General features: G+C 44.2%; 3 protein-coding genes across 4 annotated transcripts in view; 2 read left to right on the top strand and 1 right to left on the bottom strand.

Moving 5' to 3' along the window:
- The window catches only part of igsf21a (immunoglobin superfamily, member 21a), a 224,342-nt gene extending 216,598 nt beyond the window's left edge, over positions 1-7,744 (top strand). For both annotated transcript variants that reach the window (XM_030052223.1, XM_030052221.1), the window contains exons 9-10: positions 2,573-2,611; positions 6,608-7,744. In XM_030052223.1, the coding sequence (XP_029908083.1) occupies positions 2,573-2,611; positions 6,608-6,684 (116 nt within the window). In that variant the 3' untranslated portion in view covers positions 6,685-7,744. The remainder of the gene's footprint in view (positions 1-2,572; positions 2,612-6,607) is intronic.
- A 3,048-nt stretch (positions 7,745-10,792) lies between these two features.
- klhdc7a (kelch domain containing 7A) lies at positions 10,793-13,928 on the top strand. Its single transcript, XM_030052220.1, has one exon. It carries the CDS (start codon positions 10,925-10,927, stop codon positions 13,226-13,228), a length of 2,304 nt encoding a protein of 767 aa, XP_029908080.1. The 5' UTR covers positions 10,793-10,924; the 3' UTR covers positions 13,229-13,928.
- A 1,122-nt stretch (positions 13,929-15,050) lies between these two features.
- On the bottom strand, positions 15,051-17,544 carry cfap107 (cilia and flagella associated protein 107). Its single transcript, XM_030052224.1, has 4 exons — positions 17,045-17,544; positions 16,327-16,437; positions 15,842-15,980; positions 15,051-15,558 (listed from the first exon to the last, which is right to left on the bottom strand). The coding sequence occupies exons 1-4, from the start codon at positions 17,153-17,155 to the stop codon at positions 15,284-15,286; spliced, it is 636 nt and encodes a 211-aa protein (XP_029908084.1). The 5' UTR covers positions 17,156-17,544; the 3' UTR covers positions 15,051-15,283.
- Position 17,545: the final 1 nt, after the last annotated feature.

Below are 17,545 nucleotides of genomic sequence, written 5' to 3'. Positions count from 1 at the left end.
CCCTTTATAGGGCACTCATTGAAATACTTTGAAATCCAAAAAAACAACCCTAGACTGTTATTAGAGAACATGACAGGACTTTATTACTTCTATAAAATTTTTCTAAAATTTTCATTTTGTAATAGAAAATCAAAGCCATTGAGATTGGTCAAATGCCACAATCATGTGACCTGGGATGTAGAGCGATCTTTGCTGATTGGCTGGGTGAAGACCAAATGATTATTGAACTAACTGAGACAGGGGATGGGCCTGATATGTAAAATTTCTGAAATTACCAAAAATAGTCACTTGCCCTATAAAGGGTTAAAGGCTTCATGCTGATACTGAAACTTGCGGTCTTCTTAACATAGTTAAGTGGCCACTTGAGTGATGTATTTCCGGGAGCTGGCCAAGTGTGTAAATAGATGTGAGGACTGCAAGTGTGCGGACATTTGTCAACACACATCAGGACACACTTGGCAAAAGGAGGAGCTTTCCAGAGGCAGCAGCAGTTTGTGATGTTTAAAGGCACAGAAATGATTTAAAGAGGACGTATTCTCTAAACAAATATGCGCATTAAAACCCCATTTAGCAATGCAGACGTTAAAGCAACAGGATCAGCCAAAAAAGCTATCACCCAGTAAATACAATAATAAAAATGTAAGTAATTAGGAAAATAATTGGATCACACTTGGCATTTATAATACAGACTATAGCAACCTATGGTAACTTTTATTAATATCTTAACCGTTTCATCTTCCTTTTCCAAATTCCTGATGAATTGTAGCCCTTAATATTTCTCTGGAGTGGTAGTAGGATAAGGGTTCATTAAGTGTGGATTAAGTGCACCTGCATTTGGGCGTTTTCAAAAACGGGACACTCTTCCACACTTACTTGGTGACATGTGAATATGCAGTCAAGACCATAAGGCTGCAGTAACCCACACTGTGTCACGACAGTGTTTATGGAAATGTGTTTCCCTCAGAAACAAAACCAAGGCAGGAAATTGCAATGCTGCCTGTGCATGGCTAATTTATTAGCGATGCCCCAAACTGCGATGGAATGAATGTCATGGAGGAAACCAGTCAAACAAGACATCATTGTGTTCTTGTCCAGCTGCAACTAGCTTGCACTAGTAAGCCTTATTTACGTGTGCACAAAGTGGAGAAATGACCACTCCGATATCAGTTTCAGGCATAAAAAAAAAAAATACAGATTAGTTGTCGGAAGCTTTTGGATATCACAGGAGTCCCATGTCTATCTTGATAGAATCAACAACAATCTATTCCCCTGAGACCCTCCTTTAAACAAGGTTTAAACTGTGTCACAAATGTACAAATTACTGGGCGGGCCCACTTTAAGGGGAAACTGCCACTTTGGGTAGGCGTTACCTTGGGAGGCGTTTTGCAAGGAAGAGTGCTAATGTCTATTTAACACCCTGATGCACCCTTAGGTGTCATCGTCTACGTGCCTAGTGTGGCCCATCTGTCTGCCTGCTCCTTGTAGATGGCTTCCACGCGCGCTTGGGGGGAAGTAAATGGTGATTAAGTGACCTTGGCACCGTCCCCCATGGCCTTGAGATGAGACACTTCTAGTCCTCCCGGGGGCGAAGAGAAATATATTCAGGAGCTCCGCACACTTGGCAAAGTGTTGAATATACATCATCAGGAATAATAGAGTATAATGACGGCTTGGTATAGAGAGTCTTCAGCGGCAGAGAACAGTGCTCATGTCTTGATGATGTACATCTTTAGCCACCTTCAGTGATAATACCCTCTGAGATTACTGTGAAGTGAGTCAGCACTGGGGAGGCAGAGGCAGTAACACCAGCACTCACACACAAAATGCACACGCAGACGCGCAGAGGCACACACTCACAATTTTCTGTGCCTCTGAGAGGGGGATGCTATGTTAATGTTGCTGCTGTCAGACAACAGCGGTTCCATACTGTATATATGGCATCCACCTGGATGCATGTGGAAAGTCTGCAGTCCAAAAATAGCCCGCAAAATGGAACCTAGGGGTGTTGCTAATACTCTGCAAGCCCTCGCACTCCTTCCGTTGCAATTACTTTATCCCTCTGAGAGCTCGGAAACACATTGTCAGAGCATATTGTGCGGGCTGGACATCGCAAGTACTTATTAGAGGTGGAGTTAGTTTTCTCCAAACTCTCTGCAGTACCTCCTTCTTGCTTGTAGCAGCCGAGTCTCTCTGGCTGCTGTTGCTGAAACTGTCGTGGCAGTTCTGGTGGAGTGCGCCGCGCTCCCACTTCCATTAATATTCACAGTCATCCTCACTAGGGGCACGTCATTTGCCATGTGCTTTAGGAACTTAGGAGTTCAGCTTCATTAGAAAGCCACAACCGATGTCAGAGATCACTATTTCCTCATTTTCTTATTCTCAGCCGCTCCCTGGATCTGGATCTCTTTATCTGTTTCCCTCTCTCTTTATTTATTTATTTTTTTTTCAGTCATTCTCCAAATCAAGTGTCACTCTTTCGCTCACTTATAAAATCACCCCAGTCTCACAACTCACACAGCACAATGCCTTTGTGCTTGTCTGACTGTTTATCTTTCGCCTTTGTTTCCTACAGAAAATCCGAGCATGATGAAAAACACACAGAATCAGAACAGTAAGTATCGCGGCCATGGAAACCACTGCCTTTGAATGTGTCTGTTGCCATTGTAGTGCATCTCATAATGGTAGGATTCCTGCTCCATCGCTTGATCATTATATTTCTGGAGATGTTTCAGACGCCGAACGTAATACGAGAAAAAAGCATAATGTGACAATGCAGCCTGTTCTTTCAGCAAAAAAAAAAAAAAAAATCTGGCATTGATCAAAGATGCAAGCTCCTTAGGAGAGTGTGGTTTCAGTATTGACGAGTCGATGCCTCTCATTCTGTCCTGAATGTGCTGCCCCCGTGTCGTCTATACCAGGGTGATTCAGTCAGGATTCAGCGTTGCCAGTGTTCAGAAGAGGTGCGACAAGCCTCGTGAATGACTAACCACTCCTGTCACTTTTGGCTGAGAGTGAGATTATTGTTGTTTCATATGTGCAGCGGTGGCTCATTTGCAGCTTCTCAGATTATCATATGTAAAGCTGAGGGATTGTCACGAGAAGCCACAGAGGGATGACAACCACCTTTCCGTCTCCCTCACTCTGACTTTTAAACTCACTTTCCGTCTCCCGTCTCCCCATATTCCTGACTTTCTGTCTTTCCCTCGCTTCCCCATCTCCTCCTCTCTCTCACCTTTCTGACTACTCTCTCTCTCTCTTTCTGCTTCTCCCCGTTCTCATTCCCTTTCTTTCTTTCCCTCTCCCAAACTCCAATCTCCTTTCCTTTGGTCTGCATCTGTCTTTTCCTGCCTCTCTTTATTTCCCCCCTTTTCCATCTCTGCTGGCCATATCTTTGGGATGCTAATTTGAATATGCAAATGCGTTGGTAAGCGCAGGAGCAGGTGTGCCACAGCAAGGACAGAATCAGGTCAGCATGGAGGCGCCGATCGTGGAGTGAGGCGCAGACATGCCTCGCATGCAAGTCAAATCGGTATACAACAAGGCCCCAAGAGGTCACCGCACACGTGCCTGATCGCTTAATGGCTGAGCACCCCACTCCTCCTCTGCTGCGTGTGGGAGGGACCACCCCTGTCAGTCAGTTAGGGCCGTAGCAGAGCAGAAAACCATGCTCCCCATGAGGGGCTGCATTCATCTTTGTCAGAATTCCAGTGCTCCCAGACAACACGTCAGGCTGCACTGTATGGCAATGCGCTGAATTATAGCCATGAAACACGTCACCGAGGAGAACGTATGCCGCTGCAGAAGACCTGTCAGCCCAGTCTGGTGAACGCACAAAGAATCCAGGGGTGTCACCTCACTGTGCAAGCATCACTTTGGCCCATAGACAGGAGACTGGAGTCATAAAAAGTGGAGTTCATTAGCACAAACAAAATCTCGACAGATATACACTGCAAAAACGCAAAATCTTACCAAGATTATTTGTCTTATTTCAAGTCAAAAATATCTTATTTCTAGTCAAAATATCTCATTACACTTAAAATAAGACATGATCACCTCAGAAGTAACTTGTTTTTAGACAATTGTCTCTTGTTTCAAGTGAAAATTTGCTTGTTTCATTGGCAAAATTTGCCAGTGGAAAAAGTGAAAATTCACTTGAAATAAGTGAAAATTAGCTAGAAACAAGAAACAAATTTTGCCAATGAAACAAGCAAATTTTCACTTGTTTCAAGGAAATTTTCACTTGAAACAAGAGACAATTGTCTAAAAACAAGTTACTTCTGAGGTGATCATGTCTTATTTTAAGTGTAATGAGATATTTTGACTAGAAATAAGACATTTTTGACTTGAAATAAGACAAATAATTATGGTAAGATTTTGAGTTTTTGCAGTGTAAGCCTTATTAACAGGGAACTTTACATTCAACAAGTCAGACGTCACAGCATCACCAGAAACATTAGTTTCATGAGGTTAACTTAACTGATTGGATCTCAGGTTATGTGTTGCCAGCTGGACTCCCACTTATCCCAGTGTGCAAGGGGGCTGCAGTCGGTGTGTGGTCTGAAGCCACAGAAATGGGAATGAAGGGCGAGGCAGAGAGGGGCCAAACTGGCAGGAATGCACGTTGATATAATTACTGCCACAGAGAAAATGATCAGGTAATGGTTTGTAAAGACAGCCACCTGGGCTAAGACCTTCATTGGATTGAGAGGGGTCAAATAGTTGTTTAAGGCCAGGTTTTCAGCTTGCAACATAGTCACAACACAGCCTATACAGCTGAGGTTGAGGCCATCTGTACTGAGAAGTGCATGTTGCCCTGGTTATCAATAAAAAGCCAGGCCGGCAGAAATGAAATCAAGTTCTAAGGCAACAATTGAAGGCAAACAGCTGAATAGATGTCATTGAACACAGGCGGGAGACCTGAGATGATCAGACGGCTGGATGAGCTTGTTACAGAGTGAGATAAAGGCCTCTTTTACAAGTTCAGGTTGCCATGACATTGTTTCATGTCGGTTGTGCCTGCATGACTAATAACAACAGCAGGTTGACTTACGATGAACTGATCAACGTACAACAGCAGATTCTGTTGCTCTGGGGAAGCAACATCCACTGAAATCTTTCTGCTATGGCAGCTAGTGAGATAAAGTTAACAAATCTGCTGCCTAATCAAATAACATTCATTTTGACACTATCTTAATAACAGGTGGGAAGCTTGTTTGCGAACCTAACCTTCCTCCAGTGGTGGACAAAGTACACATTACCTGAGTCAAACTATAGATCCTCCTGGTTTTATTTTAATTAAAATACTGCAGTGCTTGCTTTTAAAAATATGTAAGTATTCAAACGTATATTTTCTTTTTAATATAAACGCATTGCTGTATTGTTTTGACAATATATTTACAGAACCTGTTAACTCTTTGAAGCCACATAATGAAGGCACTGACTTGCTTGCAGAACCACTCTGCTAAACATTTGCACTTTGCTACAAAAAAAAAAAAAAAATGGAATGGATGCAGTTTTCTTTGAAAGCAGATGTCTTGCTTGCGCTTGTCTCACGGAGCTGAATGACATACTTTCAAACCCAGTCGAGAGCAGGTACTGTGACTGTTTTTTCTCCTGTGAAGAGCACAGCGTGCAGCCAATCACATTTTAGAAAAGAAAAGAAAAAAAATCAGCAGCTGACTTCAAAGCTATGCTCAAAAGTAACAAGTAATGACAACCTTCACAGAAATGTAGTGAAGTCAAAACTACAATATTTGTCTTTGAAATGTAGTGGAGTAAAAGTCATAAGTTTCCCAAAAAACAACAACAACAACAAAAAAAAATTTACATGAAGTACATATGCTGTAATCAAATAAATATACTTTGTTACTGTCCACCACTGCCTTCATCATAAGGACAAAACAGGGCCTTGAGATTGCAACAAACATTAACGTGACAAATATCTCTTGTCAAGCAAGTAACACAATATCTGTGCCAAAAAGGATCTAATTTACTTAAAAGAACACTCACTGAGTGAACATGTGTCTCTGTTTGCCTCAGCTGCATCAGTGACTCAGCAGCAAACTCCACCTCACTAACTGTTTTTGCAGAAAGAAGCAAGGAAACCCTTTTATTGAACCCCAAAGAATGTTTTTGGTGTCATGGTGGTCGGTAGAGTATAGCACTATACTCACTGCAAAAACTCAAAATCTTACCAAGATTATTTGTCTTATTTCAAGTCAAAAATGTCTTATTCCTAGTCAAAATATCTCATTACACTTAAAATAAGACACGATCACCTCAGAAGTAACTTGTTCTTAGACAATTGTCTCTTGTTTCAAGTGAAAATTTGCTTGAAACAAGTGAAAGTTTGCTTGTTTCATTGGCAAAATTTGTTTCTTGTTTCTAGCTAATATTTTGACTAGAAATAAGACATTTTTGACTTGAAATAAGACAAATAATCTTGGTAAGATTTTGCGTTTTTGCAGTGCTAAGAAGCAGATCTTCTTCTTTTCATCCAGTATCATTATCATTTCCAGTTTCATTATCTCAGAGGTTGATTGTTGCTGACATGTTGAATAGAAGACTGTGGAACTGTGTTTTTGTCTGACTGTGACTTTCTCCCTAGATGGAGCCTCTTCCGTGGACGTGCTCGGACTAACGTGGATGGCACTTGTCCTCACAGTGACAGTGGAGCTGACGTGAAACCTCCCATCCAAGACACTCTCTCTCTCTCTATCGCTCACACACACACACACACACACACACATATATTTGCCCTTCTTACATAACAGCCACATATGCACACAGGCACACACATACACATACACATGCGCATACACACACACACACACACTCATGCACACAGACACACACACTTTCCACAATCCTGCAAGCCTTCTCCAGTCATCAACAGACCCTCCATGCGTCAGTCTATCAGGAAACAGTGCCACCACACGATGGCGCTCCACTGTTTTTGTAACGAAATAATAACCAAGATAATGATATCAAAAGAACAACATGATGAACATGAGAATAACCGCCTCCTATATAGCCCTGCCCAATCACACCTTTTTTTGTTTCTTGTCCCACGTCTGCCTGTTGACAAATAAAATCAGTTGATTTGAAACGGAAAAGAAAAAAGCATTTTGGATTTTATTTTGACGAGTTAATCATTGGTGTTGACTGAAAATGTGAAATGTGGAACTGGCTTAAGCGGCACCACCGTATTGACCGCACCCTTCTGTCACATGTCCCGGGATGCACCCGATTAGCGGCAAGCTGATAAACCACGGGGGAATAAACACAGATGCTCCAAGAGAACATTCTTTTTTTATTAATATACGAGTATTTCTTTTTTTCTGATGGTGCAGAATGTACAAGAGGATTTAAATGCATTGAGAAACTGGAAAAAAAAAATCTCCTTTTTGAGTGTATTTTGTGTACATCAGTGTAAATATTGAAGATAATTAAAGAAGTTATATGGGTTATAAGGTCAGGGATGGTTGCTGAGATGGTTGGGGTTTACAGTCTTTGTTTGTATTTCATCCACAAAAAAAAAACAAAAACAAAAACAAACAAAAAAAAAAAAAAACTGTTTCCAGAGTTAATCCTTTGGCTGAAAGGACAGAACAATAAACAGCATTTTTATTTCTCATTTGGGCTTTTTACATCTATATGGCAGGTCTCGAGTTTAAAAAAAAAAAAAAGAAAAAAAAAGAAAGAAAGAAAGAAAAAATATCTAACATATGTCTGCTGTTTTGGGGTTGTGGTGCATGTGACGTTTGAAGATTCTTTCTCCTTTTCGTGTGTTGCAGTCGACAGCCGCTGCAGCTCATTGTCACTGGCCTGTAATCCAGTTATTTACTTGTTACATACTATCTTAAGTGACCTACATTGTGTACAATACGTAACTCTTACCCAGACATTTACTAGTAGGATCATTTTAGCCGCCATTCCAGGGAGGTGCTCACCTGAGGCAGCGTGTGTAAACAGGGTTGTTGCATTTGTTTCATATCACCTGTATTAAAATGGAGAGATGATCAAACTACAAGCCTTGACTTTACTTATGACGTGACACTGTGTTTGACTTGACATGCCCAGTGCATCAACCAGGCCTCTTTAATGTGGGGGACAGATAATGTATCTCCTCGTGCACAGCTAGATGGCAGGAGGAATTGATTACAGCATCGTTTGATTACATTCCCATCATATCAGGGAAATGTGAAAGACGGCCTGTCCGTGCGGAGACACAGAGGCCTGTTTTGTACTTGCTCACCTGCATGCCGGCTCCGAAATGCACTTTGTTTCAGGCTGTTAACACTCTATTGACTGCCTCCAAGCCTACATGACTTTTAAAGGAGATTCTGACTTTGCTGTTAACCCTTTCATTAAATACTCTCTCACACACGGTGAAGGGTAGCCTAATGCAGAGTAATCCTGCATTTTTTTTTTGACTTCGCACAAGAATTGCAATTCAAGCTATTCTAAGGACACAACATGTATTAAAGGATTAAGGTTTAAACCAGGTGGGAGGTAAGAGGAGAGAGATTTTTAAAGCTTAGTAGAACAGAAAGGATAGACCCATCCGTTTGGGATATTGGCTCACCTTGCCAAAGTACAATCCATATTCCCGCATTCTGGAGATGAGAGCTGCATAGCACAAACACTATTAACAGACAGTCATCTGTGCTTTGAATTAATTTTCTGCAGTGAGGGAAGCAGAGGGCACCAATTCTTGTCTACCCACTGTATAGCATTAGAACCCCGCTATCATTTTAATTTTGATTCAAGAGGCACTTCAGTGCTTTTTGTTCTTTTATCTTTCCATTCACATTCAAGGGAGAAAACAGGTCCATCAGCATCTCTGAATGCATTAGAAAATGGGCAAATTGTCTTTTAATGACTTAATTATCTTGCCTGTAGAAAAAGCGCATCATGACTCTGCATGTATATGTGTGCATGTGTGTGTGTGTGTGTATTGTGTCCACAAGATGACAGTATGTGCAAACAGTTCATGTAACATCACATCTAATTCATGTCGGTTCAAAGCTGTCCTAAACAAACAATGATGGACCAAACAGATGCAACTAGCAATAAATACGACCCTTTTTCATGTGTGGCTTTATAACAATTTCTATTACCCACCAAAGGAAAGTTTCCTAATTTAACCATAGATTTGAAGTATTTAATCATTCCCCTCGGTGGTAATAATTGTTCTTTACTAAAAGGGCATCAACGCAGAGACAAAAGAGCAAGCCTCTGTGTGCACCCTTTAATCACACATGGAGGAATTGCTGGGTATGCTCATTATAAGTAGATACTGCCATGTTTTATTCTCTGTGAGGAGGCAGGATGACCCCTCAGGATAAGCCCCTGCCTCCTTATCGTTCTCTTATTCCCTTCACAAAATAATGACTCGGAAAACGTGATGGTCACGGAATCCTAAGCTACAGTCTTTGGGTTAAACTGACTAGGTCTCCGTCTGTATACCATGTCTGTTTCGCCTTCCTGCTCCTTCACTAATCTCCATAGTTATTAGTGGGAAAAAAAAACAAGGCCTGTTAAAAAATGTTGTTTGTGCCTTCTGCTCTTGTTCGGTTGCATGTTGCACACTTCTCATGTGTGCCCCGAGGGAGAAGAGGTGAAAGTGCCTCCACACAACAATGCACTGACTGACAGTCATTTTGCTGCTGAATAGCACACCTGAGATGGGAGCAGCAATGAAAATAACGAGATGTTTCTGTGGCCTTTCGGTGAATTATTCACGATGTAGCCGTGCCCGTGGAATCCAGTTTCCTTGCCTGCAGGCTGTGCGATCAAATGACCAAACAGTGGGCCACGTCAGCCAGGAACTTGCCTTCTGTATGTCTCTCCGCATGACACACCCCTCAGATGCTCACCATTGTGCCGCCTAAATACACTCTTTGTCGTGTTGTTGACCGCGGCCTCGCTCAAGCATGCTATCAGCAACACAAATGACAGCCTGACGGCGGTGACGGAGTGACGTGGCTGCCAAGTGACAGAGATGTATGTGTGCATCTCTGTACAATGTATGAAAATGGATGGCTTTGTCAGATTTCTCTGCAGACACGTCTTTGATCGTGGCATTCTTCAGAGGGTTATCTGCATTATTTACAATTGTGTGTATCCATAATGCCAAGGTACTTGCATTTCACATTGCATTAACAGCAGCATTTTAATTCCCTTATGAGAGAATCTAAAGTTAAGCATCTGCATTGGCACAGTAAGAGACCTTTGATCTGTGGCTTTGGCTGTGCAAACAGATGTATCCTGGTCATTAAGTTTTTGATAAATGTCACCTATCATTACTCCCCACCCCTTATTCAAACCAAGTTTTCTTCCTACAGCATCTAACCCCGTGTTTGAGCGAGTTAAGGAGTGTGATCTATCATAATATTCTTATGGACATGTTCAGAAATTGCCATAATAAAATATGACCTGAACCACTCCTGCCTACACTGTAAACACCAGGCGAAAGACAACAATAACTTAAGAGCGGGCTGTATTCCAGAACGTATTATCTCACGGTTCTTCGATGACACTTGGAGAGTCGTCGGATTGTTATGGGAAAAGCATGGGTGAGTCAGCAAATTGCATAACCAAATATTGATCTAGGGGGTATTTACATATTCTGTGTATGATTATTGAGTCTGCGTCTCACCCACTGCAGGTGGAGCATGACCAGTGCCCCGCCTCTACAGAGCCAGGGATGCAAATAGTGCCTCAACAGGTATCGACTTACGCTTCGTCCTTTGAGTGGAAAGGCACAGTCATCAGATCACTGCAGCTCTTGTACACTGAACCAGGCACAATGCTATTATCAGCTGAGACGCACCGACAATAGTGTTCAATAGCGAAGGTCAGCAAAGCTCAATCGGCATCGTTGTCATCGTCGCCCGTATCATCATCCTCGCCTACAGCTATGCCCATAGCAGAGCTGCTGGGCGTTCAGTTCGACATGCAGCTGCTGTTGAAGCTGAGTCTCTCCGTGGCCGCCGTGCTCCTGGTTTCTTGGGCCTACAGGTTTTACAGTGCCAGGGATTCAAGGAGATGTCAGCTCTGTGTCAAAGACAGCCGAGAGAGGCAGACCAGAGAGCCGCAAAATGCAACCTGCCAGAACTGCAAGATGACGCTGAAACACAGCTTATCCAAACGTGGCACGGATAATGGGGATGAGCAGCCTACATCCTCGCAGATAAACTCTGGCACTGATGACCTGACACCTGACAGCACCAATGAAAGGCCTGCTGAACCATGCCTGCGCCGGGCTGAAAACACCGAAGATGTATCCAGCGCAGACCAAGGCATCAGCATGGAAAGGGAGATATTCTCTCATCAAAAGCAGGTAGAGGTTACCACCAGTAATATTTCATTTGGATGTGCTTTGAACCTTCCTCGTCCTACAGCAAGTGGGATGGCCAGTACAACGGGGCGTCATTCCCCTTGCTTTTTGCAGCGGCTGGAGGGTTGTGTGGGTGTGGGCAGGGAGTTAAGGCAGGACCTGGAGCGCCAGGGGGCCTACTCCAGCTTCCTCTCCAAGGCTGAGATCAAAGTGGAGGATGCTAACGTGGTGCTGGAAGGAACAGGGGACCAGGTTGTGCGTGGAAAGATATATGATTACTATGTGGAGTCATCCTCTCACTCTATTACAGACTCAAACACCATGTTGGGTCAGTATGAGAGAAAATCTGACTCACAGGCAGTGGAGTTGGGAAGCCGTGGCAGCAGCCTCACAGAGCCTCCTTCGTCTCTGAGCCCCATCATTATGCGTGATCTGGTTTTACCACAAAGCGCTGTTGAGCATCCCTCCTCACTAGTCAGCGCTGAGCCGAGGCACCCCACAAGGCCTGTACTCCTACGCAAGGAGAGCTATCTGGCTGCAGCAGAGCATTCGGAGCTCCCCATCCCTTTTCTGACTTCAAGAATTTCAGCACCAGCAAATCATTCACCGGCCTCATCCTGTGAGGAGTCCAACTCTGCAAGCCCCACGATCAGTCCCTCTGCAGACAGCAAAGGCTTTAACGTGGGGGTGGAGCCCAACCTGGAGACTGTAGCAGGGGCTCCATTTTTACACCTGCCAGCAAAACACCTCGACAGCACAGATTTGGACAGCCTAAAGGGTAAGCTTGATTTGGGGAATTGCATGGAAGTGCTGGGCCTGGCTAAAAAACACAGCCAGACCTCCCTGCAGCAAGCAGCCCTCACAGTCATGTCAGACAACTACCTACAGGTGCTCAGGGACCCCAGCCTTTATGGGAGGCTAATGGCAGGTGAACGGGAGCGAATCCAAAAACAAAGAATGAGAGGAAGGAGATTTGTAGTGGTGGCTGATATGGACCCTCAGGACTGGGCGAGGAACACGGGAGGGCTGACAGCAGAAATGGAGCAGAGGAAGGCATCCAGCGCTCTGTACTATTATGATGACTACAAAGACGCCTGGCACCCGCTCTGCCCAATCCCACAGGAGGTCATCTCCAAAGCCTGTGCCATGTGCACAATGGACAACTACTTATTTGTCGCTGTGGGCTGCAAGGGCATAGACAGAGAAATGACACCCTCAAAGCGGGTGTTCTGCTACAATCCTGTGACATCCATTTGGAAAGAGATCAGTCCCATGAATGAGGCCAGGCCCCACTGCAAACTGGCAGCTCTGGAGGGCTACATCTACGCCATCGGAGGAGAGTGTCTGTCCACAGTGGAGCGCTACGACCCAAGAATGGACAGATGGACGTTTGTGGCTCCGCTGCCAAACGATACATTCGCCGTGGCCCATCGAGTCACGGTCTGCAACGGGGAGCTGTTTGTTTCCGGGGGAACCCTTCGATATACCCTGCTCCGCTACAACCCCAAAACCGACACGTGGAGGCCAAGCGTGATGGTCGGCGGCAAAGACAGAACCACAGACATGGTGGCCGTGAGGAGCTTCCTCTATCGGTTCGATGTCAACCCGCTGCTGGGTGTCAGCGTTTACCGCTACCACACCGTGGCTCGGCTGTGGTACGAGTGCAGCAGCAGGCGTCTTCTCCACTGCCCCTCCTTCCAGTGTGCCACGCTGGGCGACGCCGTCTTCTGCATCTGCCGGCAGTTCACCATGAGGTTCACGGCTGATGAGATCTCTCCTGCTTTCATCGCCGAGGATTTGAGTGTCCTCTCTGCGGCGAAGGGCATACTTTTCCCTTTTGTCCTTTCACTCCCTGATAAGAAGCCTCTCCAGACCAGTGTATAATGAGAAAACACTTTTCCAGTGATCAAAAGATTATGCGGTGACAGAGTATCCCTACAGGATCACACTTAACATTAGGTTTCTTGTTGATTGAGAGGGCTCTCGGTTGCATGATTTACATAATTTACTCGGTTTTATGGTTTATAGTCACTTAAGCTCAATCCAACATCATGTTACTGCGAAACTGTGACCTCTGTGTTGATATGTGTTTTCCCCTCCACGTAGCCACCACTCTCTCTCAAACCGGGACATTTTCTTGGAGAGAGTATTCCACAAAGAAACATGTATTCCTTGTGTCTCAATCCCTGGCAATGAATGTAAAATATGAGACTATTAATGGTATTCAGACTACTGTTCGTTTAGATTTACACTGGGACTGCTGCCATGGAAATTGTTTGTTTCTCTGATTTGCCTCCTCTTCTCTGCCATTAAGTTAGTTTTAAATCATACCAGATGCTTACTTCTTGAGCGACTAAGATAATTCATTAACACGTCTTAAAGCAAATGGGTTCATTCGGCTGCAACACATTACAGAGATTGGGCAATACAGTGATAATTTATCATTGTGCATCACGTTGTAGGGCACAGATATTACTTACACAGTGGACCGGGTGCAATGCAATTATCTACATTTGCTCTTTAGATATGACAGAATGTAAATGCTTATGTCATACAATATGAATATGTGAGCTTCTATAAACATTTGTCACGACTTCTGAAACTCTTCCAAGACTAAGACTGGCAGTTATTTTAATATTTTATTCACTTTTTTCAGGGGGCTACGAAGCATTGTGTTTGTTTTTAGCACGGATCTGCTGAATATTTGTTTGTACCTGCCTATGACCATTGTACCATGAATTGAATCACTTTGTTTAATCTGTTGTCTTACAAACAACAGCACAGAAATACTCAAATTTTTAATCCATTGTATCATAATCCAAAATTTCTGAATGATGCCACTGAGTCACATGTCTGCTCCGGTGCTTGATTGATAGCCAGTGATCAACTATGACATCAGCAGCGAGATAAACACTTCTGGTTTAATTTGATGCGGTGAACGGTTAACAATAGAGAATGTGCCTATGAATCACAAACATATCAAATCCCTCATTGTTTGCTCATTCGCCGGCATGTCTCTGGCTGTGCAGACCGGGAGAGCTGTGGACTTCAAAGGCAACACAGTGGCAGGTTCCCGTGAGTGACATGCTGCTATAGCACCATCATGTGGCACAAAGAGGAAGCACAGCCTGCACTCAGAGGTACTGTAGATCTGCTGAGCTTGAGACTTTCCCCCCATAATGACACACAGACATCAGCAGCGCGGCAGAGTGACTAACTAGATAACAGTAGGTGAGACAGAGAGCTTCAGCTGCACTGGAAGGCAGCAGACAGGCGGGAAGAGAGAGGCAGACGCAGATGGTTGACCATCAAACATAAGCATCTTTGATTCTTCCTAATTAAACACTTTGATTCCCTGTAATTAAACACCTAATGGAATGGGAGTTAGACACGTCCCCTCAGACTTTCCCTTGGATGACTCATGGCTTCTGGTTTGCCTCAATACTCAGGTCAGCTCTGGCGTCAACACTCTGTTTCTTTTTTTCCTCTTTTTTTTTTTTTTTCTCTTTTTTCTTTTTTCCCCCCCAAGAGTATCTAGGGCAATACTAACAGCCCATTCTGAGTTTCAAATATTAAGCGTGAGGAGAGAGAGAGAATTTGCATGTAATTATCCTCTGGAAGGGCGGACATGATTTATGGACTCAGCCCCTTCCTCTCTCCCCTACACACACAAACACACACACACACACACACACACACACACACACACATATACAAACACCGAAACTACTCATCACACAGCACACAGTAAACGTAGTCTTCACAAGGACATAATGAGACTTGTGTTTAATTTTTAATTCCTTTTGATTTCCCAAATGTTCTGCTCCATTACATTTTGCATGCTGCAGACTAATAAAAAATAAGAACCTCAAACGGCACCGCTTTGAGCGCGGCTTCGAAATTAACAGGCAGCATGTGAGGCGATCCAAGAGTGTCTGCCTAAGCCCCTTGTGATGGCGGAAGGAGACTGGAACCGTGATCTGGGACCTGTAGCAGTGAGCGCTGTCTCAGATCCAGATCCTTGTTGTTATGGTTGGCAGCGTGGAGGTGGCTGGAGAGCATGCGTGATGCGCTGGCAAAGCGGCGCTGGCAGAAGGCACTAAGTGGGTGCCTCTGGTACGATGACCTGTACACACTTACTGGTGGGAGGTGTGACTGCTGCCTTTCCAAACAGTGCTTTTTGGACTCCAGTGGGCCAAAGTTGGTTGGAGGGGCTGGAAGAGAACACAGGGAGGAGGGAGGCTCAGCTGCCATGTTGCTGTAGCCATTAATTACACCAGTGACTGATTTGGAACAATAAAGGGCATTTGTGGCAACCCAGATTTAATTGTGTATGAGCACAAATGCTGATATGTTTTGTGTATTTGACATTTAGTGAGCTGAAGTATGTTGGCAGCACATTCATATAGCTCTGTTTGCTTATTCAATATATGATTATCCGTGCATAATTTTCATAGTGAAGCAACGGTGGTGTGGCAATATCAACTCTGGTCTTACCAGGGACTGGGTGGTCAGACGGGTGCAGAGTGGGCAGTGCACTGCTGTGCCTACGCCCATAGCTGTCATCATACTGGGTGACAAAGTAATGAGAGCGTGGTGGGCCATAGTGGGCATGGAGCAGCTTGGATGGGAGCCCCTGGAAGACAATACACAGAAGTCTAGACCGCTGGGCTTCGCTGCTTTGAGATACAGAGGGCATAACCCGTTCTTTAATACATCATCTTCACCTGAAGGAAAATGTGAAAGCAGCAAATTGCTCTGACTCGCCCAGTAAAACTGATGATTTAAACATCTTCCATGATTGCTGCATCCATTCAGACATTTTCTTTCATAAAGAGTTTTTTTTTTATCAAGGTCTTTATCTTGGCATGTTGATGCTCTGCAGGAGTGGCCACTACTCAAAGGAAAAAGCGCTGACTTGCAGAGTTGTGACAAGCATTCCAACAGTGGTAATGTCATGATTGCACAGTTTTAAGGCTGACCTCAGCTCTGCGCAGCGCCGCTCTCCTCTCAAAGGCGTCTGGCTTGGAGTCCCAGTGAGGCCGATAGTCTGCATGGTAGGTGCTGTTGGCCATCTTTGGCTCTCGAGTGAACTGTCTCAGACAGAACAAACAGACATCGGTGAGGGGAGCAAAGCGGGGGACTTAGAGCCACTTGAGCAGAAAGCCCTGCACAGGGATCAGCAAAGCTCACACTTCACTATCGATCCACGCTGCTGTACAGTATTTCTTTAGTCATTCCTCCTCTCAGATCCTGAACCAGCAGCCCTTGACCATACCTCACGTCAATACAATTAGTCCTGAGTTCTTGCATCTCCAACCAGAAGGCTGTGCTGATGTAGTTGAAATGAGGTTAACTCATTACTGCTATAGATTTGACTACAAACTGAGATGCTGCAGCACTCAGACGGCCACAGAGATGGTTGTGTGTTTTGGATCTATGTCAGAAAAAGGGAGGAGACTGTGTGTGTTGACACATTCAAATGAGCGGTATCCTTGTACTGGGATACCTTATTTGGATAGAGGTACTGTAAGATTGCTTGCCCTGCCCACAGGCTGGACCGAGAGGCATCGCTCTGTTTACTGAGCCAGTGTCCTCTGATATCCTCTTGACAAATGTTACATTATCATAGAGTGGAAAACAGTAAAAAAAAAAAAAAAAAAAAAAAAAAAAAAGGAGCAGTAAGCTGAAAATTCCTACCTGTAGTCTTTCCTCCACCCAGTTGCCTACTAACACCTTGTTTGCATATTTCTGCTCTAGTCTCCAGCCGGCTTGGGTCCATTTATCGTTCATCTTTCCTGTTTGGTTCATGCTGTGCCCGCTGTCAAACAAACCCAGCCAGGAGAATGCTGTACGCCGTTATCTCCTCTTACGGTGAATACTCCACTCTGATTGGTCAATTATGGCAGTCGCTGTGCAAACCGTTGTCAAGTCGCGACCTCATCACCGGACCCGCTCGGTCCAAATTAATGTCCCGCATGAAGCGTCGCTGCTGTGTGTTGTAGGCGAATGCCAGCAAACGAGCTTAATAATATTTTTCGATATAAGATTATTATTGCTTGTATAGCTACAGCATGGGTATCTGGTCAAACAGATAGCGTGTAGCTGCATTTAACTACCATTTCTACACAGGCAGTGGACAGGAAGTAGAAGAGCTCTGTTGCTATGGATACGGTAAACAGAGAGGCAAGGCAAGCAGAA

Source organism: Myripristis murdjan, chromosome 5, assembly GCF_902150065.1.
Source record: "Myripristis murdjan chromosome 5, fMyrMur1.1, whole genome shotgun sequence".
In the NCBI taxonomy this organism is placed as follows: Eukaryota; Metazoa; Chordata; class Actinopteri; order Holocentriformes; family Holocentridae; genus Myripristis; species Myripristis murdjan.
Note: the sequence above shows the minus strand (reverse complement) of the source record. Positions and strands in the feature narration are given on the sequence as shown.